This window comes from Eptatretus burgeri, chromosome 11 (genome assembly GCF_056783735.1).
Source record: "Eptatretus burgeri isolate ZD-2024b chromosome 11, Ebu_testis_v1, whole genome shotgun sequence".
Classification (NCBI taxonomy): Eukaryota; Metazoa; Chordata; class Myxini; order Myxiniformes; family Myxinidae; genus Eptatretus; species Eptatretus burgeri.
In genome coordinates, this window is record NC_140971.1 from 6,048,056 (window position 1) to 6,073,895 (window position 25,840).

At 45.7% G+C, this 25,840-nt stretch overlaps 1 protein-coding gene across 1 annotated transcript; it reads left to right on the top strand.

Annotated features, from left to right (window-relative positions):
• On the top strand, positions 1 to 25,006 carry MLF2 (myeloid leukemia factor 2). The gene is made up of 7 exons (XM_085847829.1): positions 1 to 154; positions 5,230 to 5,389; positions 5,608 to 5,655; positions 6,892 to 6,978; positions 17,359 to 17,496; positions 17,648 to 17,807; positions 23,863 to 25,006. The coding sequence occupies exons 1-7, from the start codon at positions 111 to 113 to the stop codon at positions 24,003 to 24,005; spliced, it is 780 nt and encodes a 259-aa protein (XP_085703955.1). The 5' UTR covers positions 1 to 110; the 3' UTR covers positions 24,006 to 25,006.
• The last annotated feature ends 834 nt before the right edge of the window (positions 25,007 to 25,840 follow it).

The window sequence follows — 25,840 nt, forward strand, 5'->3', positions numbered from 1 at the left end:
GAAGTGCTCCGTCGCGAGGGCTCGAACGAGCTTACGTCATAAGTAAGCGCGATTACGTCACGCGCTCACCCTCCGTCGCGACGCGTCGTTCTGCGAAACCATCCATCGCCATGTTCGGCTTGCACAGGGAGCTGGAAGATGATCCTTTCTTCACGTGAGTTTTGTTCGTGTTTCCTCCGAGCGGCCCCGTCGCGCTACGATCCGTGAGCGGTTACTGAGCGCGCCCGAAAGCTTGGAGGGTGGCTCCTCTGAGGTGATTTTTTTTTTTTTTTCCTGTGGTGAATCGAGACGCTGAAGCCTCAGGCCTGACATTGTTTCCGCGAACCGAGCGCTTTATGCCGACCGTCTCCGTCGGTACACGTTGCTTGTACTATTATCTTTTGTTAAACAAAGCCGCTTCATCACGTCAGGACCCTCGGTGATTAGGTTCTCTGCTCATGGTGTCGCTCATTGGAAACTACCCCTCTTTATGCTTTCATAATACAATAACGGCGTGTTAACTTTCTCTTCATCACTAAACGATGCCAGAAAACAATACACCTTCCTAATTGCCGAATGTGGGTGAGGCTTTACCTCAGTTAATTACCGAGGGCACGCCCTGTTTAGTCCTTTTCCCCGTGTACTGTTTGGCACCACTCCTCGCGCTCCGGCGCTCCACCTCCCTCCACCTCCCTCCTCCGGCGCTCCTCCGGCGCTCCTCCGGCGCTCCTCCGGCGCTCCTCCGGCGCTCCTCCGGCGCTCCTCCGGCGCTCCTCCGGCGCTCCTCCTCGCTCTCCGCCTCCAGCTCTGCACGACGTGTTTACAGATTGTTGGGATCAATGCCAAACGGGTTCCATGACACGCGTTACCTCCCTGGATGACGTAAGGAGGCCGATGTGGATCAAAGCGAGCGTTCATTGCCTCCCTGTTTGTCTTCTTGTCCTCCCCACCACCATCGAGGCTGGTTTCCAGAGAAAACAAAAGATGGCAACCGCCTTGGTGGACCTGTTGTCGGCTTGTGACGCAGTCTGGTGCTGAGGGCTCATTCTCAAAGTCTCGAAAGTCTTCCGCTGTCGGAACGCCTTGGGGACCAAAGATCCGTGTTCACCTCAACGGGAAAATCGGGCACGTTAAAACACTAAACGATGGCCTCCCTCGAGGATTGTTCGAGCCCCCGCCCTCTTTAATCTCAGCGTAAGCGACCTGCCAACAACGACCTTCAAACTCGCCTACGCGCTCATAGCCCAGGGTCCTGACCTCAAATCTGTCGAGAACGAACTCGACGAGATATGGGCATATTGGAGGAGTGTTTGTCCTCCAATATGCCCATACAAATGGAAGCTCTATCAAAACAGCCGTCTGCACCCACCATCTTGACAATCGCATGGCAAATGCAGAGGTCGATGTGACATTCTACGGTTATGAAAGTTGAAAATGTCCGTGAGCCGAAATACCTTGGGTTGAGGTGGGGGGGGGGGTTGCATTGACCGGACCCTGACCTTCAAAGAACACCTGCAAAGATGCTCAGAGAAGATCAGGGCATGGGTAGACTTCATCCGGAAAATGGCTGGAATGTCGTGGGGAGCCGGCGTTGACACCTTACACACGGCAACGCTCGCCTTCATATACTCGACGGCAGAGCATTGCACTCCATTCTGGTCGGCGAGTGCCCATACAAAGGCCATCGACGTTCAGTTGAACACCGTGATGAGATGTGTCTGGAATCCTCAAGCCAACAAAGACCGAGTGGCTTCCTATCCTCTGCAACATTGCTCCGCCAGCCATCCGCCAGGGATGTGCTATCATCCTGATACTTCAGCCGCATTTTGGCTTCCGAAATTCCAGCCCGGCACCTTTCATCCGGCCTCATCCTGGAGGATGAGGCTGGATGCATTCTGTAACCGTGAAGGAGTTCAGACGATAGAGCCTATCACCTTGCATTGTCCGTTGCGGAAGTTATCGGGAGGACTTTTAGTTCTCCACCAACTCACCCCTGAGGCAGCCTCATGGCTGTGGTACCTGGACATTAAACTTTAGCGCAATCCATATTGGCCATACACCAGAAGAAGAAGAAATGGACGATGTTAGGAGGCGGATGTGGATCAAAGCGACTTTGACTTCCATAGCGGCTTTGACTGCTTCGCTCGCTCCAACAGATGCTGATTCGACTCCTTGTGTCTATGGTAATTTGGAATATTTACCACGAATCAAAAGTTCCCTCCTTCGGTGGGAAACTCAGCGACAGGTGTAGACGGTGATGTGATTGCTCTTGCTTGCATCATTTGTTCCGAGCGGACGTCAAAAGGTCGACGGAGCCGTGCCTGCAGTCCTTAACACAGCGAAGGGAGATCTCCCAACACGGCACAAAATTCTTTTCAATCTCCACTCAATATTGCATGTCAACATGTGGGCAATTCCTGCGTTTCTCACGGTACATTTACTCTATTAGTCTGCAGCATAAAGTTGTTTCCTTATTTTGTAAATGGTTAAAACTTTCTCACTTCTACATTGTGGCAACCTCTGACCATTATCCAAGAATAGAAGTGAAAACCCAGAAAGAATCCCCAGTGGTTATGCCGGCAACCTAAATTTTTAAGCGTTACTCACGTTACGCAAAAGTAACATGCCATTTTCTCGCCCAACTTCGGTTATATATCCTTGTTAAATGATGCACTGCAGAATAAAATGGATTATGAATGTTTGAAACTGTATTCATGAACTTTATAACACAACCAAGATTTTAACATAATATAACAGTTACTTTGCACAAAAGGCATTTGAAGAAAAAAAAAAAAGTTACGTTACTCACGTTACCAGTAGATTTGAATGGTGGAAGTTCACCATACTGTGATGTTCACAACCTTTAACCATTTTTATTCAACAGAATAGTACATGTAGGCCTTAACATTTAGGCAATACTAATTTCTGAATGCAAAACCCCTTACAATTACATGTATCTCCATCACAACCCCCAACACATGTCACACTCACGCTCTACTTTTTCATCCAGCAGTCTGTTAACATGGTAAATAGTCACTATAACCCATTGTCATGTATGTCACCCCATGTCACATGGTCTCTGTTCATTGCAGCAGGTAATTGATTGGTAGTGACACCTCTGTTCATTGGAGCAGCTTTCTTAAGCTCTCATAACGCTTCTGGATGTCTGACTCACTGATGTCCATAAATTTTACATTATCTGGGTCATGGATGCCGACAGTGAGGGGGCATAGAAAATCCTGTTGGGTTCAACACCATCTTCAACATCTGGCCTCTTTGGGAAGATGTAATTGCCACCAGACTTGTGGAGGAAGTTCACGGATAATCTGTCGTCCTCAGCCACTGATGTCGCACATCCAATGTAGTATTTTCTGGAGAAGTAGACAGCGTAGTATCTGCCGATCTCAATATTCTGAAAACAAAAGGTAAAACCATTTAAATACATGTTCATGTTATCCATTAACCACATGACATCAACCATTGCCATTAAGGGTACGTCATATTCATTGGAATTGCATAAATAATAATCATGACTTGCATTGCTTTCTGGAACTGTTGATTTGTCCTCTCCAGTAGCTGGATCACTGGTTTCTATCAGATGAGCTGCAGATTCATCTTGATTTGTGTCTGGTACATTCTCCGATTCATCACCTTTGTGCGGTGATACAGTATCTACAGTTGGCTTCTCACTGGTTGTGGAATGCAGATTGATATCGGTGCCGTTCACAGTAATGCAATGGGCATTGGCAATGCCATGCAGTGGCTGAGCATTATTGTAGATTTCATCGAGCTTGAGCTCCTTGTTAATGCGTTCTATCTCATGTGGTACCAGTTCCATCACCTCAGCATTAGGCATCGTCTTGGATGCTGCAGTGAATGAAGCGTCATTATTCACCTGAAATTTTCGTGTTTTCACAGTATTTCAGACATAGCGTTTTGCAGAACCGCCAATACCATCCACGGGACCCTTGTCGTGCGAGGTCACAAAAGTTCCTTGTAATGCGGATAAATTTCTTGGCAAAACGCTGTTACTCACGTTACAAAGTTTGAGATGAACTATATCGGAAACACGACTGCTTTCTTGATTTTATATCTTGTATGTCTGGGGTGTACATAGAAGAGATGATGCCTGGATGTTGTTATAAATATTCAGCAGCATTATAGAATGAGGGAAAAGTTAAACATTTTTTTTTGTTACTCGCATTACAGATTCAAATGATCTACCGCTTCATGATTGGGTTGAGAACAAGCGTACCTTGCAGACAAACTACTAATGGTGCTTCCAACGCTTTGAAATGAACGTAATCATAAAATGGAAATGTTTCATTGCATTAAGTTATACATTTGTTCACAGCCCAGGTTTGAAAACTAGGATTTTAGGGGGAAAAAAGCTTTGGTTTTCACGTGCAAATTTTGAAAGTGTACCAAAAAATTATAATTAGCCTCAAACCTTCAACTCCTTTTGATCCTTACACCTGGATATACTAAGTATACAGTCGTATACCAATTTGATTGCCATTTTATGTTTGAATTTTCAGTGGTCATGTTACTCTGTAGCTGGAATTTTCCATGTTCAATTACTAAGGGCTTGTGTAAATGCTTTTAGTGCTGGAAGGATGGCACACGCACTCCACTCTCGGCTGTCTATCCTGGGTTTGAATCCCGACCCGTCTCTAAACCCCCATCCTGGTGTTTCACAGGCAGGGTGATTCGGATGTGTGTGCCGTCCCTCAGATGGACGTTAAACTGGAGTCCCCTCTGCCGGCATTGGTTGTTGGACGTTAAAAAGATCCCACCATGTCCTTTGTGAAGAGTAGTAGTGGTCATGGTAGGAATGCTCCTCAATCAAATGGTATTCACTAATTATAAAGGGCCTGTTGCTGTGTTGCCATTAGTTTGGTTTTACAACGTGTATCGTGTTTTGAAGGGTTAGGGCTAGTGCTTGTGTTTAAGGGTTTGGTTCCCTCGTCCACTCCTTGTTGGTATCCTCCTGGCTGTGTTAACCTGCTGTTTATCCTGATTATATAGAGTATTTATTCCAAACGCAGCACGTGCCCCTTGTGCTCAGAATTGGGTCTTCCACCCTAAAGTCCACACATCTGGTGGTTATCGATAAAGATGGATGTTTGTCACGTCTGACATGTGCCTGGGTGGGATCGAGGATCTTTCATCATGCGCCACTAAACGGGTGCTCTGGCTAGAAGGTCGAATCCAGTTTTCTCATTGCTCATTCCCTCTCAAACCCCCCAGAGACCCTTTCAGAGCACACCAGGAGAACATGCGAAGGATGTTGGGGTCATTTTCCGATATTTTCTCTCACGACCCAATGCTGCAGTTGGGAGCGGCCGGGAGGGACATGAGGCACCCCGGAGTAGCGGAAACGCAGCTGGCTCTCCGGGACAACGCGCGGGTATGGCGAACACCACGTACCGTGGAACATAAAGGCAGACTTACCTGTACCCTTTACCTCGTAGCACGGCATCGTTTATCCATCACGTGGAATTTAATGCTTGGGCTCGTGACCACAGTGCTAATTGTCTGCAATTGATCTCTTATTATGTCCTTGAGGTTGTGAGTAATTTTTTTGAAAGTAAACATGATGCACGTTTCTCTTTCTCCTCATTCCAGGGTCAGGCACCCGGCCTATCATTATCTCCGTACGGAGCATTTGGAATGGTATGTGTTTCACTTTCCTGTAAATGTATACCTTTTTAAAATGGTGTTCCAAGCTTTACATGACAAACTGTTTAGTAGTTTAGTTTAGGTTTGAGCTTTCCAGCCTTGATTGTAAGGATTTGTATATTTATCCAGGTATTGAGGTTTGTGGAAGAGCGGAATAACATGGACCAAAGGGTCTACAGTTACCAAAATGGGGCAAAAGGAAAGTGGTAGCACAAGAATGCATCACACCTCAAGAGGAGGAATTGTGGGTAAAGGGTGGTGCTGGTGAAAGGTCGTCTCAGCGTGGTGTAATAAATGAGGTGACTGTGGGCAGTGGACCTGAAATGATGACCTCGAGAAGAGAGATGCAGGAAAAAGGTTCCACGGTTGAGAGGTGGGGGGGGGGGGGATCATTGAATGGAGTTGACCATATTTGGCTGACTATTCCATGATACTTGATGAAGGCCTCTGGACGTATAGTTATTAGAATTTCTTCCACAGTGGAGTCTTGGAGGGAACCTAATAGATGCCATTAGCTAGCAGTTTGGAAGTCAGACTGGTTGCAGACAGATAAGAGTGAAATACATGGGAGATGCCCAGTGGAATATCCATGAGCTTGTGTGACCTTTTGTGGCATTGAGGGCATCCATCCATTCCTGATGTCGCAGAAGCAGCATATCCAAAATGGAATGACCTTGGTGGAAGCCAAACTGATGATAGATTACAGGGTTAGACAAGAGATCTATCATATGCAGCACAAGGCTGCAGAGAAGCATCATTGGCTGAGGGTGTGGCTGTGCCATTGATGCAGTACCCCCTTCTACAGGTTAGGGCAGGAATTTGTTTTGTTCAGGGTACGTGTGATAGCTCTTCTACTCTTCGTGAAGGACACCACGGATTTTTTTTTTTTTAACATCCAAATAGGGCACACTCATTGATGAATCGCCCTGCCCGTGACACCTGGTTGACAGCTGATAGCCGGGTCAGGATTTGAACCCAGGCTCGACAGATGAGAGCTGAGTGTGCGTACTTCGAGGCCATGCTTCCATCCCAAAGAAGAGATGAGTCTTGAGGTTCTGCTCCAATGATTGATTGCATGACTGATGATAGGAAGGCTGGATTAGACCGATGGTCGAGTGTCTGTTTTGACGCCTTTCTTGTGATATGACGGTTTTCTTTGCGCTGCTTTTGATACTGTTCCAAGTGCTGGATTGTCCTGCTGACTGTGTGAATGTGCACGTGCTTGTGCAGGGTGGGGGAATGCTGTCTCCATTTGGAATGATGGGAGGCATGTTTTCCGGTATGCAGGGAATGATGCAAAACCTCCACGGTAACTATGTAAGTTGGCTTCCTCCTTCCTTCCTGCCATCTTGTGTTGGATAGCCCTCTCGCTATGGGGTTAACACTCTCTGAAATAAGTGCACAAGTGGAAACAATATATTTCTTAATCCTGATTATTTAGGGTGTGGGGATAGGAGGTAGGGGTTTACTTTGTGTGCTGTAGTTTTTAGCTCGCCTGTTCGAAGAACAGAGAGCTATAGCGATACCCCCAGCGTGAGCGTCAGCGTCAGCGTGAAAATGTTAAAGTTTTTGGTGCAAGTTATTTTTTCCTTTCTAATGTTTTTATCCACCACATTTTTTTATCGGGGCGTATTATGTGTCGTCCGTCTGTCTGTCTGTCTGTCTGTCTGTCTGTCTGTCTGTCTGTTCCTGTCCGCACTCTAACTCCCAAAGTTTTCAACTTTCACGTTTCATATTTGCTATAGGTACAGACTGTGGAGACGGTGTGTCATGACATACGTTCGTCATCTAAAGTGGTTGCCATGGCAACCAGGATTCTGTTTTCCATGTCGTAGCACAATTCTGTATATACCTTCTTGTTCAGGCGTATATTGTGCTCACTTGCGCTCTTGTTACTGATTGCAATATACAAATACATATATTGCTTTAAAATTATTTGGATCAGACTTCACTGCAATGCTTTATAAAAAATATTAATTATTAGACGAGTCTTTTAAAAACGGTAAATGTATAAACAGGCGAGCATTGGGTGGCTTTGACACCAACTCTGGTTATATCTTTTATACCAGATCGAGGCTCATGGAAGAGCCATGCGATTGAGGGTTAAATGGCAACAAACTGACAAAGGTTGGGCAAAACAAGCAAGGGAATGAATCGAGAGGGAAGGGAACGCAGTGACCTGCAAGCAAGAGGGTTGGGTTAGGTGGGGGTTAATGGAGGTAGAAAAGATCACTGGTCGGGATGGGAGATTACTTGAGATGGTGGTGCACCGTCTGCTTGAAGTCTGTAACAAGCTGTGACCGAACAGCCAGTAAATGCGTGTTGTTTCTAATTTACAGTGAATTTGGGGCTCCGTTTGATCTGCACAGAAACCTCCTCTTGATTTGTGCTCGTCTCACCTCATGGATTACTGGTCATTTTAACAGCAGTGGTGACTCGAGTGTCCCTGAAAATGAACGTTTAAAAAAAACAAAAAAACAATAAAAACATCTCAGTCACACAATGTATAACGTTTCCCGATCCTAAAGTATCCTTGCATGTCAAAAACCGGGCCCGTTTAGAAAACGTGTTGAGGTCCCCAAGGTCTTTGAAGACGTGCACAATTTGCACACAAGCTATGATTGTTGAATTAAACTTGGGTTTTATAAAAAAAACCATGTCTACTGACGTTCAGACACGTGGCACTAGGTCTTTTTAATTGTTACTAGGCCATAAAACTACATGTTCTACCTTTTCCTCGGTTAACTGACCTGAAGTAAGAATCATCCATTACCTTGTATACCGATTTTTGTCGTTCTTTTTTTATTGACTGACATCTTGAATTTCTGTTTGGTTAATGTTATTTCTTTTCAGGAAAACAATAGCAAATACCAAGCCACCGGTGACCCAAAAAACTGATTACGTATTTTTAATTGGTCATCCAGGTGAAACGATATCGGGTGCTCTCCTGCCATCTTGTCAAGATGTGATAAGGAATTTTGTGTTTTACCTTTGACCACAAAAACTCCCAATTGCTTGAAAGTGCAAATTGTGTTCATACATCACCTTGTGCCATTTTGGATCAAATCTCGACTGCCAATACGACAAAAGCAGCACCTTGTCAAGAAGATTGAAGATCTCGATGACCAACATGTCCATCTGATGAAACCTTATAAAATAAGGAACAAGAAGGCAGAGTTAAACCCTGCAAAATCTACCAAAATGCTTGATAACCTGTTCCCTATCAGTCATGCCAATTTATTTCAAATGATAAAGAATGAATAATGAAGAAGAAGAAGACTTTATGTGACTGCAGCAGGCGAGAACTGGATGAGTTGCAGTTGTTGATTTTAAAAACAAAAACAAAAACTTGAGCTCAAGGAGAAGCAGTCTGCTGAATGACGTGAACGTGAAGAACGATTTCAAAAAAACGAATGGCACTGGAAGATAATGGTATCGCAGAACACCAGTCCATGGAAACTGCTGAATATGAAATTGACATGTCAAGTGATGACAGCTTTGGTAGAGATTCTGATGAAGAATTTGGTGTCGCACCATAACCACACAAAAGGACGAGGCGCAAGTACATGCCACTGAAAGTTTCAGCTGTTCTGGACCGCACCAATGCCAGCATTTGAAAATTAACAACGATAATGGGTTCTATACTTCACGAACAGGTCGCTCAACAATGTCGAGGCTGCATTCCAAATCGGAGGACTACACACGACACAGCCTCCAAATCTATACACTGGGAAAGCAAGTTGGTGCCAGATCTCAGGGGCAGTTCTACAGGCAATGTTGATCGTTTAGCCATTCTTCTTCCTCCTCCTCTGTTGATGGAAGCATAAAACTTATTGGGATTCCCAAGTTACCTGATCTGGGACAGGTCTAACAGAAGCTGATGTTGTTCCGGAACAGATTATTTCATTTCATGTCATGGCAGTGTGTTCCACATGTCGTTGGAATGTGCTTTGACAACACAGCATCAAACGCTGGATGCATTTCTGGAGTCTGTACATTGCTTGAAAATGCCATTGGAAGAAACCTATTACGGCTGGCCTCTCTCGACCACATGTGGAGGTACTTTGCTTTCAATGTTTGCTTCGGACCATCAACTGGACCAAAGAATCTGTTTTCAAAAGATTCGGAGATAACTGACTTAAGCTAAATCATCAGCCTTGACCACGGATATCTGTATCGCACCGAGTGAAATAATTTATATCAAAGTCGTTGACAGAAATGCACGCAAAAGACCATCTTGAATTCCTTCAGCTAGCAGCACTCATTGTCAGACTAATCATTCAGGTAAATCAATAATAGCTTTCACATAAAACTTAAACATAACAAGGAGCTGATGCTTTCTGTCCCTTGTATTTTGGGTGGCATGAGGAATAGATCTGTGTAATATGAAAGCAAAATCCTGAATGGTTTTTGAAATGTCAAGTTGCCAAGATGGTTGCCATTGCAACATAATTCAGCCAATCACAGCCATGATTGTAATATGGTTGAGATAATGTCATGAGGAATAAATATCTACAATATGAAAGTTAAATGTTCAACGGTTTTTGGAATATCGTGAACACAAAAGAACATGAGCGAATGATAAGACGGTCGGTCGGATGGATCGAGTTTTATTCTCCAGTGTCTCCGACCTCATCGGAGGGGTGGGGGACAAAAACAAAATTCTGGAAATGAAATTAAAAACGATCACAGCATTATATCATAGTATATCATGTATCGGTGATCAGATGGCTAAATCAGACTACAGTACATCACGTTTTTTGCAATTGCAGGTAACTATCAGCCTGGTGTGACTCAGAGCTCGTTGGATGGCCAAGGCAATTTACTCACTCAAGGTTGAGCTTCTGTTTGATGGCAATGAATCGAAAATACGACAATGAGTGTGTGTGCACGTGTCGTGTGTCGCACATCGACAAGCAGATCTGCTGAAGCGCCACTCGATGACATTCTACAAGAGTGATACTTATTATATTTCAAAGATTGAACAAGTGTGATGATGAGAATGAGAAGAATGGCAGGTGGTAACACCGACTACTGGTCTGGTCGCTTTGATGGTTACCATGCCCAAGGAGTTGCTGTAGTTGTGTCCAATAAGCTGACTCCAATGATAATTGAGGTAATACTGGTCAACGAGCGTATCATGAGACTTGGGATTCGTCACTCCTTGGGGGTCATTTCCCTGTTCTCTGTATATGCTCCGACCGAGGCGAGTGAACTCACTGAAGGACGCATTCTATACCACGCTCAAGTCTGTGGTTGATCAGTGCCCTAGGCGAGATACTCTTCTCGTCTTGGGGGATTTCAATGCATTGAATGGAACTGATGGGGATGGTTATGAGACATGTGTTGGTCCCCATGGGTCTGGAACTGTGAACCAGAATAGCACTAAGTTCCTTGATTTTGCAGGAAGTCATGGATTCAGCACCTACAGGCTCATCGCTGGACTCGGTATTCCAAGGCTGGTGGCTGGTGGTGTGGCAAAGGAGATTGACCATGTGCTCGTTAATGGTCGTTGGAGGATGATCCAGTACTGCAGGGTCGACCGGAGTGCTCAATTCCTCAATACCGAACACAGGCTTGTGGGAGCAACTCTGAAGTTGCAGCTTAAATCCGGGAGAATGGTACCATACAGCCCCTGGCTGGATGTTGGCAAGCTCATGGATGAGAGGGTCGCTGAGTAGTTTGCGAACGGGCTGAGTGGGGATTTGGGGGGTCTGGGTGCTTTGGGAAATCCTGAGGAGTTGAGTGCCTTCAAGACCACCGTCCTTGATGTTGCCGGTGGATGTCTTGGAACTCACCGTAGGGCAAAATAATTGTCTCTCAAAGGACATTGGATACCATTGACCAGAGTCACAAGGCCAGGCTGGATGTCAGAGTTTTGCTGTTCAGGGAGCTGAGGCGTAAAACTGTACAATGTACATGAACTCGGGATGGACAAGAAGGCCTATGTGCAAGGAATCTGTGAGGGGATAGAGTATCACCTGTGGTCAAGTGATTCTCGTGCTGCTTGCAAGGGAATTCGCGCATTGCGTTCCTCCAAGCCTGCCCCTCGGTGCACTACATTTTGAGCTGAGGGTGGTGGGCTCTTGACATAGGAGTCCGAAGTGAAGGGCCGCTGGGCTGGTTACTTTGAGCGGCTGTTCCACCAGCTATCGAGTTGGATGTCAGGGGGTTACTATCCCTATTGCTGACCCTCTAATCAGCTGTGATCCACCTTCGTTTGTGGAGAAACAGGCTGTGGTGAACCAGTTGAAATGGGGTAAAGCTCCTGGGATCTGTGGCATCCATGCTGAACTCCTTAAGGCTGGTGGAAATGCTGTACTCGTGTCATTGAACGCAGTTATGTGCTCTGCCCGGAACGCAGTTATGTGCTCTGCCTGGAACACAGACGACATCCCAACTGATTGGACGAGGGGCCTTGTTGTCCCTCTCTGAAAAGGGATGGGTGATCGCCAGGGCTGCAACAACTACTTAGGTGTGACGCTGCTCTCATTGCTGGGTGAGGTCTTTGCTCAGATAATTACCTCTGCTGCCAAAGGTGAAGGAGGTTATGTTTTCACTCCTTTCTGTTTGTGTATAGGATATCTCAAAAAGTTGTGGACGGATTTGGACGAAACTTGGTGGACATGTTGGGTGTATGGCAAGGACGAATTGATTTGATTTTGGTAAATATCCGAATCCGGATCCAAGGGTTATTTAATTTTTAAAGTGCTTCTTCACCATTGAGAGATCGTCCAGGAGCCCAGAAGGTTTATTCAAGTGAAAAGCGCCGGAACGTTTGACCTTATAGGCTGATGGGGTCATCCGCCGACATCACAAAAATGCATTGCTGCCGGGTCTGACCCGTGGCTTTCCCCCCGAAATCGCTCAATTAGTGACGCCTGGTGTCTCCTTGTTTACATCGTAGTTATCCCAGGCTAATGCTGAAAAAGAAGAATAAATATCATCATCATCATCTACCATTTTTATTCTATCTTCCATTAATATTCTAACTAATAATTCGTAATTATTAATGTTGAATAAAAACAGTCCTTGCCATTTCGTATCACCGTGTTTACATCGAAGTTATCCCAGGCTAATGCTGAAAAATACAAAAAGGTAATAACATTTTCACCACAAACGTGTATTTGTATTATTATTATTATTATTATTATTATTATTACCTGTTCCCAATCCATCGTGCAGATGGAGACCGGCAGCAGTTTCCTGTTCCAAGTCAGAGCAGGTGTAGGCCATTTCAGTGTCGAGCCGCTTCACTTCATCATAGCTGACACAATGATCAAAGCGGTTCAGGGTGGTCAACACTGTTTTTGATCCTGTCAGTGTTCCCAACCCGAGCCCAAGGGCTTGATGCTTCCAAGGCCTAAGTCTTCCTCTGGTGCAGTTGAACACAGCATCCCATGCACCAGCTAATGCTTTTCTCTCGATCACATCCCTATTGGAGTTATTTACACCAATTTCTGATTGCAACACACCGATGAGAGTAGGGAAGAACAGGAGGGTCAGATCGGGGATACTTGGGGAATTTTCCTTCAGGGTGTGAACTGAAGTGGGTGAGGGGGTCTTTGGGGGATTGCAAGAATTTCTGTCCACAATGCCATGGCGGCACACCTGATTTCTTCAATCTTTTCATTGGAATCAGTCAGCATAGCAAATGCCTCAGCAGACGTCAGTGATGAGTGGAATACAAGGTTTCCAGATTTGCTTGCTCGTTTGCCAACGAGGATTTCCAGGAATCGTTCCTTTATCTTCGATATCAGACTTTGTGTAGTGTACCTATCAATGTCATCCTGTGTTCCTCCAAGAGCAAGAAACTCTTCTTTGTACAAATTGAAAATTACTGACGCCAACATGGGAGTTTTGTTTTTGCTTACTTCATTTTTAAGGAACATCGACAAGTTTTTGAAGGCTTCAACGTGCATCTTCCGATTCCACATTTGCTCTTCATCCGTCGCATCCAGTCTTATATAGTCATGACAACAAGTGTTATGGTATTTGGCTTCCTTTGCAATAAGATGTTCCCGATGTCGAATGATCCTAGTATCACACTTTTTCTTAGCAGCACTTTTCATGGTAATATTTGCCTTCTGGGCCCCCAGCTGTTCTGATCTCTTCCGAGGTGTTCGAAAACTTGTCACTTTGAATTGTCTTTCGCCATCTTGCAGCATTTTTGGCTGTTTCCCAGTTGCTGGAATTGAAACACTTCAGGGCACGTTTCTTTTCTCCTCTTTCTTTGCAAGTTATACAAACGGGGGCGTCATTTGCCATGATCTGTAAATAACAAAAAGGGACGGAGACCAATGCATTATTTGCCACATTGTAACAAAAGACAAAGATGGTACGACTCCAGTAGGCAACTTTCAGGGTGAACTCAACATTTTGAAGCACTGGAGTTGGCATTGTAATATTTCACCATAAAAACATGGGTATAGACACCTTATTTGTGATATTATCTTGCAGTGTTTTTCAGGTATTGATGAAAATGGGTTTTTCCACAATGGCGTTGCTTACTGAGTGGGTGAACGAAACATTTACACGGTAAACTATACATTTTCAAGCAATAATGCGGGTGTCATGCATATTTTTCCAGATATTGAGCAAAATTGGTTTATCGGTAATGGCGTCACTAATTTAGTGATTTCGGGGGGAAAGCCACGGGTTAGACCCGGCAGCAATGCATTTTTGTGATGTCGGTGGATGACCCCATCAGCCTATAAGGTCAAACGTTCCAGCGCTTTTCACTTGAATAAACCTTCTGGGCTCCTGGACTATAGGCCCAAACACTATATATAGCATGATATTTGAAAAATGTATTGGGCCGGATATGTTCTTGTGGCAGAGGTATGCGTTCTACCAAGTGCCCTTGTAGTTCTTTATAGCGTTCACCACCATCTGCTTGAGCACCAGCTCCAAGAACAGTCATGCTTTACACCAAAGAGGTTAACGATTGACCATATTTTTCCCCTTCGGGTCAGGCGAGAGTTTCGGCAGGGGCTGCTTGAAGCCGATGTTGATCTTTACAAAGCGTTTGATTCAATGAATCAGGATGCTCTCTGGAATATTCTTGGTCTTCGTGGGGTGCCGTCAAAACTGATCAATCTGGTACTGAGAGTGCTATGAGATGTGGTGATACCATCTCCGAGTTATTTCCAGTCGTTACTGGAGTTTGTCAGGGGTGTGTGCTGGCCCCCCACACGTTTCGGCGCTTGTTTGGATTGGATTCTGGGGAGGATGTCGCAGAGATGAAGCTGCGGTGCATAATTTGGGAATGTCAAGATCTCTGACCTTGATTACGCAGATGATGCAGTCATCATTGCGGAGACTCTGGATACCCTTTTGGGGGCTTTTGAGGTGCTGAATGAGAAGTTGGAGCCGCTCGGATTATGGGTTTCCTGGGTCAAAACTAAGATCCAGGCTTTCAATGAAATCTTGGATGCTGATATCTTGTCTGTACCTGTTTGTGGTGAGGATGTTAAGGTCACGGAGAGATTCACTTACCTTGGCAGCGACATTCATGTCTCTGCTGGCTTTCAACCAGAGGTCAATAAACGTCTGGGTCAGGCCTGGGGAGTCATGGATTCACTGGATCATGGGGTGTGGCGCTGTCGAAACCTGTGCTGGATGACAAAAGTTCAAGTCTTCATGTCCTTGGTGCTTCCAGTCTTGCTCTCTGGATGTGAGACTTGGACTCTGACCAGGAATCTGAAATGGAGACTTAATTCCTTTGGTACCAAGTCTCTTTGGAGAATCCTTGGCTGTCGTTGGTCAGACTTTGTGTTGAAATAGCGGTTGCTGAGAGAGACTCAAATGAGATTTATTACCTGCATTTAGTCCATGAGCGTCAGCTGCGGCTGTCTGGACACGTGGCTCGTTTTCCTGATGCTGAGCCTGCTCAACAGAATCTCTCAGCGAGGGAGCCTCGTGAGTGGGGTAGGACAATGGGCCGACCACGTGCCTCGTGGTTGCGGCAGGTTGATTGGCATCTCGGGAAGATGGGGATGGCCAGGTGGTGGTGGTGCCTGGAGTCAGTTCAAAGTGGATGCAGCGATGCGCTGCTCCGGCGCACGTTCCCATACTTCACCTGACCTGATCTTTCATTCAAGCTTTTGGGCCTCTCTCTGTTTCGGTCTTTCCTGGGAAAGCCACATTTCCAAGCTGGCCTCCAAAGCCAGTTGCTGACTTGGCATCCTCCGTCATGTATTGTTGTTCCTTGGCACACCTGAGCTGCTAACCACATAAAAGCCTTCATCTGCAGCCTGATGAAGCACTGCTCTCTCCACTGGAGTGGTGCTTCTGCCTCACACCAAGTTTGGCTTCACGCTGTGGAAATCAAGTCTTTCAGGATCATTGATACCTTCCACGATGAACTTGAATCTGCCTCCCTCACCGCAGGCAGGTTGTTGGTCTTTTTGTCTTCAACCGTCTCCTCTCTGACCTCCCCCCCACCCCCATTGCTCTTTTTGTGCTCTGTTCCCCCGTATATTTCCGCAGGGCGCTCAAGGTCCGCCAAAACCCCCACTTTTGGTGAAACTGCCAAAATCAAGAAACACTGCTCACCTACTCTCTCTCTCTCATTCCTCTTTTTTTTTTTTCCCCGCCTCTGGAACAAACTCTCACACTCTCTTCAATCCCAATTTTCCTCCAGGTCTTCAAAACAGCTATTCGCCACCATCTCATATCTTCACCCATCTATAGCCATGATCTTTTTGACCCCCATTAATCCACCCCAAACTCGCTTTCAAATTCCCTGCTGTCCTTACTGAAAGTCTCTGGAGTGTACATCTTGTTTACCCCCGTTTACCCTGCTCCATTCCTCTCCCTTCCACAGATCTAATGTCTCTGCTTCCGACTGTTTTTTGTGCTTCCCTCTCCCACCCCTCTTGTCTCCTTTTGTTTTATGTTGTGTGTTTTATCTCTCATTTGAGTGTTGACAAATGTATACAAAAAAAGGATGCATTCAGAACGAGGCCCACCTCTGCTGAAAACAATTCCCACCAATGTTGCGATTTTGTGCATTTCAAAATCTTTCTTTGTTACTCCTGGTATTGATGACAGTTTCCTTGACACGCCTGTGGAAAGCTGGCCAAAAATCCATTCTTTCATAACTGCAGCGGCATTGGTCAGCAACTTTGCTTGCATCAATGACTGCTGAAAGAGCTGTTGCTCTGATACAGCAGATCAATGGAACAACAAAAGATGAAGATCAGAAAGAATATTTTTCTCCATTTGGTTGAAAAGCACAAAAGAGAATTCTGAGCTGCAGTTGTGATGATCTTTTGAACGTATGGATTCTCTAACTCGTTGATTGTAAATTCTGATCTGTGCTTGATTGTTTATTTTGATTAATACTTGTACTTCCATCTTCAAAGAGCTTTGGAGACCTCAACATCTTTTCCACATGAGGATATTTTGGTTTCGATTAACTTTTTGGTTGGTGAGACTTTGTGATTTTGAAACTTTCATATTTTGGGACACCCTTGTGGGGACTCTCTGCATTGAATGAACCCTTACCCCAGTTTGCCCTGCTAACAGGCCCATGGCTGCAACCTCCACTAAACAGACCTACAATAATGCTGCTCTGGCAACATTATTGATGAAAAGTGTTTTTTTTTTTGTTTTTTTCCTTAACCTCAGGCCTCTTGATTGTTCCCATTATCTTTATCCAACTGTCACCTTCCTCCCCTTGCTTTGCCTCAGGACGCATTGCCTCAAATGTCTCATAACCCAAATGTGCACACGTTTTCCTCATCTCACGTGTTCAGCTACTCGAACACTGGGAGTGGGAACCCACACGTGTACGAGGCCTCGTCTCAGACTCGCTCTGCTCCCGGCGGGGTAGGTCAGGATTTTGTGGGATGTATCCGAGCCGTCGTGTGCTGTGTGGCTAAATACGTTTTAAAAATTCTGCCGGAATCCCCCGCATTCCAATATTGTCTTTCTCTTCCACACGCCCTGATTTCCCCCCCCCCCCACTCCCCACGTCCAGGTGCGTGAGACTCGGCGACAGTGTCGTGACAGTGAGACGGGGATCGAGCAGATGGCGATAGGCCACCACATCCATGACCGTGCACACGTGTTGGAACGATCCCGTAACCGGCGCACGGGCTCAGCCGAGCAGCACAGCGAGCTTGTAAACCTTGACGAAGGTGGGATGTGAAAATTATTTTCTGCTTTATTACAGTTTGCTTTAAAATGTAAAACCATAATGCATTTGGTTGATATCCCTGCATGAGATTTACTTGATCCATAGAAATTGACTGAGCGCTCACTTTTCGACTCTGCATTAAGTGGGATGGTCGCTGGGCAAACTACGTAAGAGATCACATGACTCAGTGTACCAATTGTAGGCCGACAGAGAGATGACAGAAGTAAATAGACACCATGATTTTAAAATAATTTATTTATTGAACATTTGAAGTACATTTGATCCATTTTAATACATACACTAGGTAGACTTGCCATTTGCAGATTTCAACGCTTTTACTCTTTCAGGCATCGAACTAACGAGTTCCAAAATTCCCTCTCGTGGGATTTCTGCCCAGGATTCACACACAAGGTTTTGCAATTCTGCCTATGATGTTGGTTTCCTGGACTTTTTCCGCACATCTTGATCCAATGTGGCCCAGAGGTGTTCAATGGGATTCATGTCAGGAGACTGACTTGGCCATGAAAGTTGCTTGATCCCATTTCTGTTCTGCCATTCCTTGGTATTTTTTGCAGTGTGGCATGTAGCTCCATCTTCCACGAACAGTGTTGTTTTTGACCATCTGACCAGTGGAGAAGACAGGGAGACGTCCATCCTCAAGGATAGAAATGAATACCGCAGAGTTGTCAACACACTCCACAACCTCTGACTGACCAGTGCTCCAGATTGCTCCCCACACCATCACTGAAAAACCAGTGTTTGACAGTTGGCTGCATTCGGTTCAAAGAGAACTCTTGATTGGGAAGTCTCCAGACCCATATGCGTCCACTCTCAGAAAATTGAGCAAATTGGAACTCATCTGAAAAAAATGACAGTTTGCCAAAACTTCAAGGGTCTGGTGGTTATCTCATCAACCCACTTCTTTCTCCTTTGAATGTTGGCTGGTCTAAGAAGAGGTTTTCTCCTAGCTGCTCTCCAACAGTAGCCCAGTTGATGAAGGTACTGCACAGCAGTTCTTGGGCTAAGTTGGACCTGCTCTGCAACATCTGCTGCTTTGCAACAGGGAGTTTTTTTTTTTGTTTTTTTTTTGTATACCTTGGTCGAGGCTCGTATGAGAGCTAACACACAACTCACAGCAAGGAAGCATGAGACAAGAAGGGCGGGAGTGGAAGGGACAAAACAGTGGGGAACAGACACATTAGGTGAACTGTGGAAGGGAGAGGGATGGGGATGGGACAGGGAACATGGCGAAGAGAAGATGGACATTTCAGGGACTTTCAGGAAGGAAAGCAGGAGAAATGAAGGAAGTGGGCTTGGGTGGATTATTGGGGGTAGAAAAGATCGAGGATTTGGATGGGGGAAGATAAGAGGTGGTGGTGAACATCTGTTTTGAAAGCCTGGAGGGAAGAATGGGAAAGAATAGAGTGAGGAAGTTTATTCCAAAGGCGGGAAAAAAGAGGAATGAAAGAGTGAAGATGAGCAGTGATTCGTGATTTTGGTAGTTTTACCAGGGGGTTGTTGGCGGACCTTGAGCGCCCTGTGGAAATGTGGTGGGGACAAATCGCAGAGAGAGCAGGGGGGGCAAGGCTGGAGAGGAGTCGGTAGAAGACAGAAAGACCACCGACCAACCTGCGGTGATTGAGTGAGAGGCCCAAAGACTCAGCTTCATTGCGGGAGATGCCGATGATCTTAAATGCCCTGGTTTCGACAGCGTGAAGCCGAGAAAGGTGGGAGGCAGGAGCACCAGCCCAGAGGGGAGAGCAGTACTCCATCAGGCTATGGACAAAAGCTTTGTAAGTGGTCAGGAGCTCAAGAGGGCCGAGGAAGGACTTAGCACGACGGAGGATTCCCAGTCGGCGACTGGCTTTTGAGGCGAGGTTGGAAATGTGACTTTCCCAGGAAAGGTCATGGCAGATAGTGAGACCAAGAAGCTTGAAAGAAAAGACTGAAAGAAAAGACTGTTGAGAAAGTGGATGGGGGGGTTTTGTAAACGGTCCTTTCGAAGAGACATAGTGAGAGTGTGAGATTTGTCTGGATTGAAAGACATGTTCCACGTGTTGGACCAGTTTGTGATTTTATCCAGATCTGCAGTGAGCGAAGAAGCTGCTGCTTGCCGGTCTGAGGGATGACAGATGGTACGGCAGAGGGTGGAGTCGTCGGCAAAGAGAAATAGAGGATTTTCCAGAGAGTCCGAGAGATCATTGATGAAAACCAGAAAAAGAACAGGGCCCAGAACGCTACCTTGAGGAACTCCAGCCTGCACAGGAAGAGGGGATGAAAGAACTCCATTTAGGGCCACACGTTGACTGCGACAGGAGAGGAAGTCTGCGAGCCATGAGTGGAGATGGCCTTGAATACCATGGGAAGAGAGTTTGGTGAGTAGGGCAGGGTGCCAGACTGTGTCAAAAGCACGTGATATGTCCAGGGATACGGCTCGGATTTCCTGTCTGGCCTGAAACCAAATTGATGATTGGAAATCAAGCCATTGGAGAAGAGGAAGGATTTCATATCTGAGGCGATGATGGATTCCATCACCTTGCTGATGATTGGGAGAAGGCTGATTGGTCTGTAGTTACAGGGATCTGTTTTTGCACCTTTTTTATGCAGGGCAGTGATGTTAGCAGATTTCCAAGCTGATGGCAGATGACCTTGGGCAAATGAGAGGGTGAATAGAACAGAGAGAGGGTGAGCGAGAGCAGAAGAGCAGGCTTTGAGGACACGTGGGCTGATGCCGTCTGGACCGGTTGCAGAATCTGACTCGAGGTTTGAAAGCAAGCTCTCCACCTTGTCAGGAGAAAAGGATACAGAGTCCAGGGACAGTTGGGTGCGACTGGGTAAAGTGGGTAGAGATAGTGATGGGTTTAGGACACAAGATTTAGCTGCAAACACCGAGTTTAGACATTCAGCTTTATCACGTGTGGAATCAGCAGTGCGGCCATTTGAGGTAAGGGAGGGGATGGAGGGGCAACATACACCAGAAACAGATTTGATTAAACGCCACCAGGATTTTGAGGAGGGAGAGAGGTTTGAGAGTTCAGACTTGAGATGAGAAAGATGTTGTTTTCTGGCTCTCCTGAGGGTAGATACACACTTGTTCCGAGCTTTGTGGAAAGAACTGAGATTGCCCTCAGTTGGGTTTGCTTTCGATGAGGCAAAGGCAAGTTGTTTCAGGACAACTGCCTCGCCACAAGCTTCAGTAAACCAAGGGCGGGAGGAAGGGTAAGACAACTGAACACGAGAGGGGATAAATCTGTGCATGAGGGAGAGCAAGTTTCTTTGAAAGAATTCCCAGGATGAGTTGATGTTTGAGAAAGTAGTGATAGGAGACCAGTCTGTCAGTTTGATGGCTGCTCGGAGACCCTGCCAGTCGGCTTGAGTGAAATGCCAGACTCGACGGCGGTGAGGTGGTTCTCTGATAACAGCCAGAGAGATGTCCACTTTGACAAGGACGTGGTCAGAAGAACCAATTGGAGCGAAGGAAGAGCAGCAGATATTGTCAGGGAAATTTGTCAAAATCAGATCCAGAAGAGATGGAGTACCATTGGTTGAGATCCGGGTCGGGAAGTTGACCGATTGAGTCAGTCCCAATGAGTCGCAGAAAGCTTTTGCTGAGGTGCCATGGCAGGTGAGAGGTACCCACACCGAGCCAACTGGCATGATGACAATTGAAGTCACCACATAAGAGGAAGAGAGTTTGGATGAGAAGATCGAAGATGGTCCATGTTTTCGGATAGTGAGGTGTAGATGGAGTCATCACTGTTCGGTGGACGGTACAGTACACATATAAACATGAGGTGGGAGTGGAGGGGAAGCCGAAGCCAGAGGTATTCCTGGGGGTGTGGGGGAGTGAGAGCAGTGCATGGAGAGTGAGGAATAGAGTCTTTGATGAAGAGAGCAACACCTCCACCAGGACGAGGCTCAGGTCTGTCATACCGTAAGAGGGAGTAACCAGGGAGAGATACTTGGGAGTCAGACACGTCTTGGGAGAGGAAAGTTTCTGTTAGGCAGATAATGTCTGGTTTGTCAGTGGCAACCTGTATGGAAAGATCTGAAAGGTTTGAGCGAAGGCCTCGGATATTTGAGGTCCACACTTTTAATGAAGAGGAAGGGGAGGAGGCTTTGGGTGCAGGAGGTGGAGGGGGAGGGGGAGGGTAGGACAAGGGATGAGGGGGGCAGGTAAGGAGGGTTGCTGAAGGAGTGTGGGGTATTGCAGAACAGCGAGGGGAGGGGCCGAATGAGGAGGAGAAAAGGCTCTGTGGTGCTGGGGGAGAGGGGGGACAAGAGACAAGGAAGAAGGCAGTTGAGGATTTGAGGAGGTGGAGTGAAGAGATGGAGGTGAGAGGGCAGTGGAGGGAGGCAGGTTGGTGGATGAGAGGGGGGCAACTTTGAGAAGGAAGAGTGAGGGGGATGAAAGGTGGGATAAAGGTGAGGGGGGATTTTTGAGAGAGGTGAGAGGGGGGCTTGGAGGGAGAAGAGTGGGATGGTTGCTTTGAGAGTGAGAGTGAGGGGTGAGGGGGTGAGTTGGCACTGAAGTTGGAAAAAAAGAATGTTTGATGGAAAGCGAGCATCCATGGCAAACTGTGGTTTTTAAAAGTTTTAGGTCAGAGATGTGATTTAACACAATTCTTGATGGATGCAATGAAGGCGAATTCAGAGCATGGAGAGAAGAAGCGCTGTAATAGTTGGATTTTTTAGGCAAGGAATGAAGGAGAGGTCGAAATGAGAGCAGTCTGTTAAAATAGCAGAAGAGTAGTGCATTGTGAAACAGTAAAGAGTACCACATGTGTGAGAGAGGAAGATGAAGCATTATAAGATCGTTTTTGTAGTTAAAAATAATGTATGAGAGAGTTCAACAGATTAGGTCATGGAAGTGTAAAAAAAAAAAAAAAAAATCGAGGAAGAAGACGAGGAGGAGGTTAAGAGGAAGAAGAAGAAGCAGAATCGGGAGAAGGTGAGCGTGTTGTTGTTGGGTATATGTATATGTATATATATATATATATATATATATATATATATATATATATATATGTATATGTATATATATTTTTGTTAATATTAATATATGAGAGAGTTCAACAGATTAGGTCATGGAAGTGTAAAAAAAAAAAAAAAAAAAATCGAGGAAGAAGACGACAAGGAGGAGGTTAAGAGGAAGAAGAAGAAGCAGAATCGGGAGAAGGTGAGCGTGTTGTTGTTGGGTATTTTTTTTTTTTTTTGAGATAAGAAAGATTAGTTGGGATAATGGGGGATGTTTGGAAAGTGGGGAGGATCAAAATTGAAGGTAATGGGAGGATAGAAATTGAAGGTAATGGGGAGAAAAAACAAACAAACAAAAAAAAAACGATCGAACACCGAGTGGAACCGGTAGGCCTCAAGCCTAGGCCTCAAGCACAGGTAAGAACGTCGACAAAAATACTCACAAAATAGCACGATTTTTGAAACAAAACCGAACTAGCAACACACAGTAACATGTAGGTGAGAAAATTAAACAGTTAAAACGGGACAAATAACAACCGGAAACTTAGCTTTGAGAACGACAACAGGGAGCCCCAAAGGAGACCTCTCGCTGCTCTAAAACCGGAACCGGAAGTTTTCTTAATGGACCGCTTGACAGCTCAGACACCTTTCTGAGGGCCCTGATCAACCATAACAGGAACCTCTGGATGCCTTGCCTTTGCTGGTTAATTGCACAATCATCTGATTGACCATAGAAAGTGGAATGCCAAGGTTCTGAGCTATCTGACGCCGGCTGACTCCACCTTCCGATTTGCCAACAATTCGTCCTCTTTGAAAATCGGAAAGGTCGTGTGCTCCCTGGGTTCGAGGCATAGTTAATTGTTGTACAAGACCCAGGAACTTGTTTCTGCAAATAAATAGTTGAATATTAGTACAAATCACTGAGTGAAACTTGCTTTGTACAGATGAAATGAATAAATTTAAGGTGTCTATTTACTTCTGTCATGTCTGTGTATATTGCTCTTCCCCTCCTGTAAGCTATATTAAGTATGATCTTGCATATATTACTCTTTGATTTCAACAAACATTTGTGTGATCAGATGAAGCGGTGGCATTCGATGACGAGTGGCGTAAATGCACCGGGCAAAGAACTTCCCCAGGAAATCGCATCAGGCATCGTGGGAACCGGGATCCTCAACTCGCGATCACCGATGGCACCGCCCTCAATCGCTATGACTGGTAGATGGGCCTGTCTGTCAAGGCCTGGCCCCACCCTCATTCTTCCTTGGCAGCAATTGATTGAACTGTTGCAGCATAGCCTCTGTCAGTCCCTTTCTCCGTTGATTGAAGCTGTAGATTTTTTTTTTGTCCCAGTCATTTTTCAGTTACGATGTGAGTTTAAAAAGTCGTCATAAATGGACGGTGGGTTGTTTGGCGGCGTCGAAGGCAATGTAACCTGAAGTGGTTCAGCAAAAATCCTTTCCAATTCCACGCGTTATTTTATTTTTGTGGTTCTTGATGTTTTGGGCATCGTGAGTGGCCTTTGAGGCAGTGCAGCAATTTACAGGTTTAAGTTCACCTTTCAAACGGTATCTGTTGGTTAATTTACTTGGTATAGTTTGGAAACTATAATTTATTGATATTATTATCACCAGTATACATCAGTTGATGTGTGGACAAGCTAACAGCTGTTTGTACATTGGAGGAGCTGTGGTTGAATTTTTGGAATGATCTGGGAGAAGAATGGGTGGGCCAGGGGACAGAGGAGGATGGGTTGTGGAGCCTGAGGGAGTGTGGGACGAGAAAAGGGAAACGTGATGGGTCGTGACATGCTGGTTGGAGTACGAGGATGCGGTGGCTCACCGGTTGGAGTATGAGGATGGGTTGTGGAGCCTGGGGGAGTGTGGGATGAGGAAAGGGAAATGTGATGGGTCGTGACTCGCCGGTTGGAGTACGAGGATAGGTTGTGGAGCCTAAAGGAGTGTGGGACGAGAAAAGGAAATTGTGATGGGTTGTGTCGTGCCGGATGGAGTACGAGGATGGGCTGGGAAGGGTATAGGATGATATTGTACGATGTGTAGCAGGTGTATATCGAAACCTGAAATGTTTTTGCGTCGTAAGCATTGCGTTTATGTGCGGCCTATTGCTGGCAGCACAGGGAGCCCGTACAGTCCTGTAATGTTCCCTTTGCTTAGTTCTGTCTCGACACGATTACCAATAAATGTTTTGGTTCTGTTTTGCTCATTGCCTCTGCCACGTTCTCGTAATCCTCACATTTAGCTTTTATAATTGTGGACTAATTTTGTCCATTAACACTAAATATTGATCAAAGTTGCTCAAGTTGGAATGTTATACAGTATACACTGCTGTTGAAAAGTCTTGGACACATGTTCAGGAGTTGCAAGGAATGGCTGTTTTGAGCATGAACAATTTAATCAAATCCTTTGTTAGTGTATTCTACTGTTAAATCCTCTGCCACCGCAGGGAGAAAGAGGTTACGTTTTTCCCCCTCAGCCTGCACAAAAACAGATGATCTCAAAAACTTGTGGATGGATCCGGATGAAATTTTGTGGACATGTTCGGTGTGTGACAAGGACGAAGTGATTAGATTTTGGTGAAGATCCAGATCCGGTTCGGACTACTAGAAATTTTAAGTGATTCTTCGTCCCAATCGCATATGCGCACAGAGTAAGGTAACTTTAAATATATATTGTTGTAGATTTCCGCCCGTTCAGCGTGCGCACGACCTTTTCAGCCCAATCCAGGCTGCGCGTCCACCGACCGCGCAATCTAGTCGTAGCTTCTGGACAAACGCCGAAACCCAGCTCCAGGTGTTTTTAAGACACTATAAACTAGCCAATCTCTCTGTCCACGCGCTACAGGGTCGGTCGCCGAATTGTCGATGTACCTAATTATTCGCGCGGACAGAGATACTGGGAGTTTATACCTCGACGGGACCTGCACGAAAACGAGCCGCTTAAGCGGCTCGTTCCATATGCGAATGCTGAGCGGTTATATATCCCCAAGACCCATGAGACGAGATTATTATGTTTATCGGCTTTAATTAGCCAGTTAATT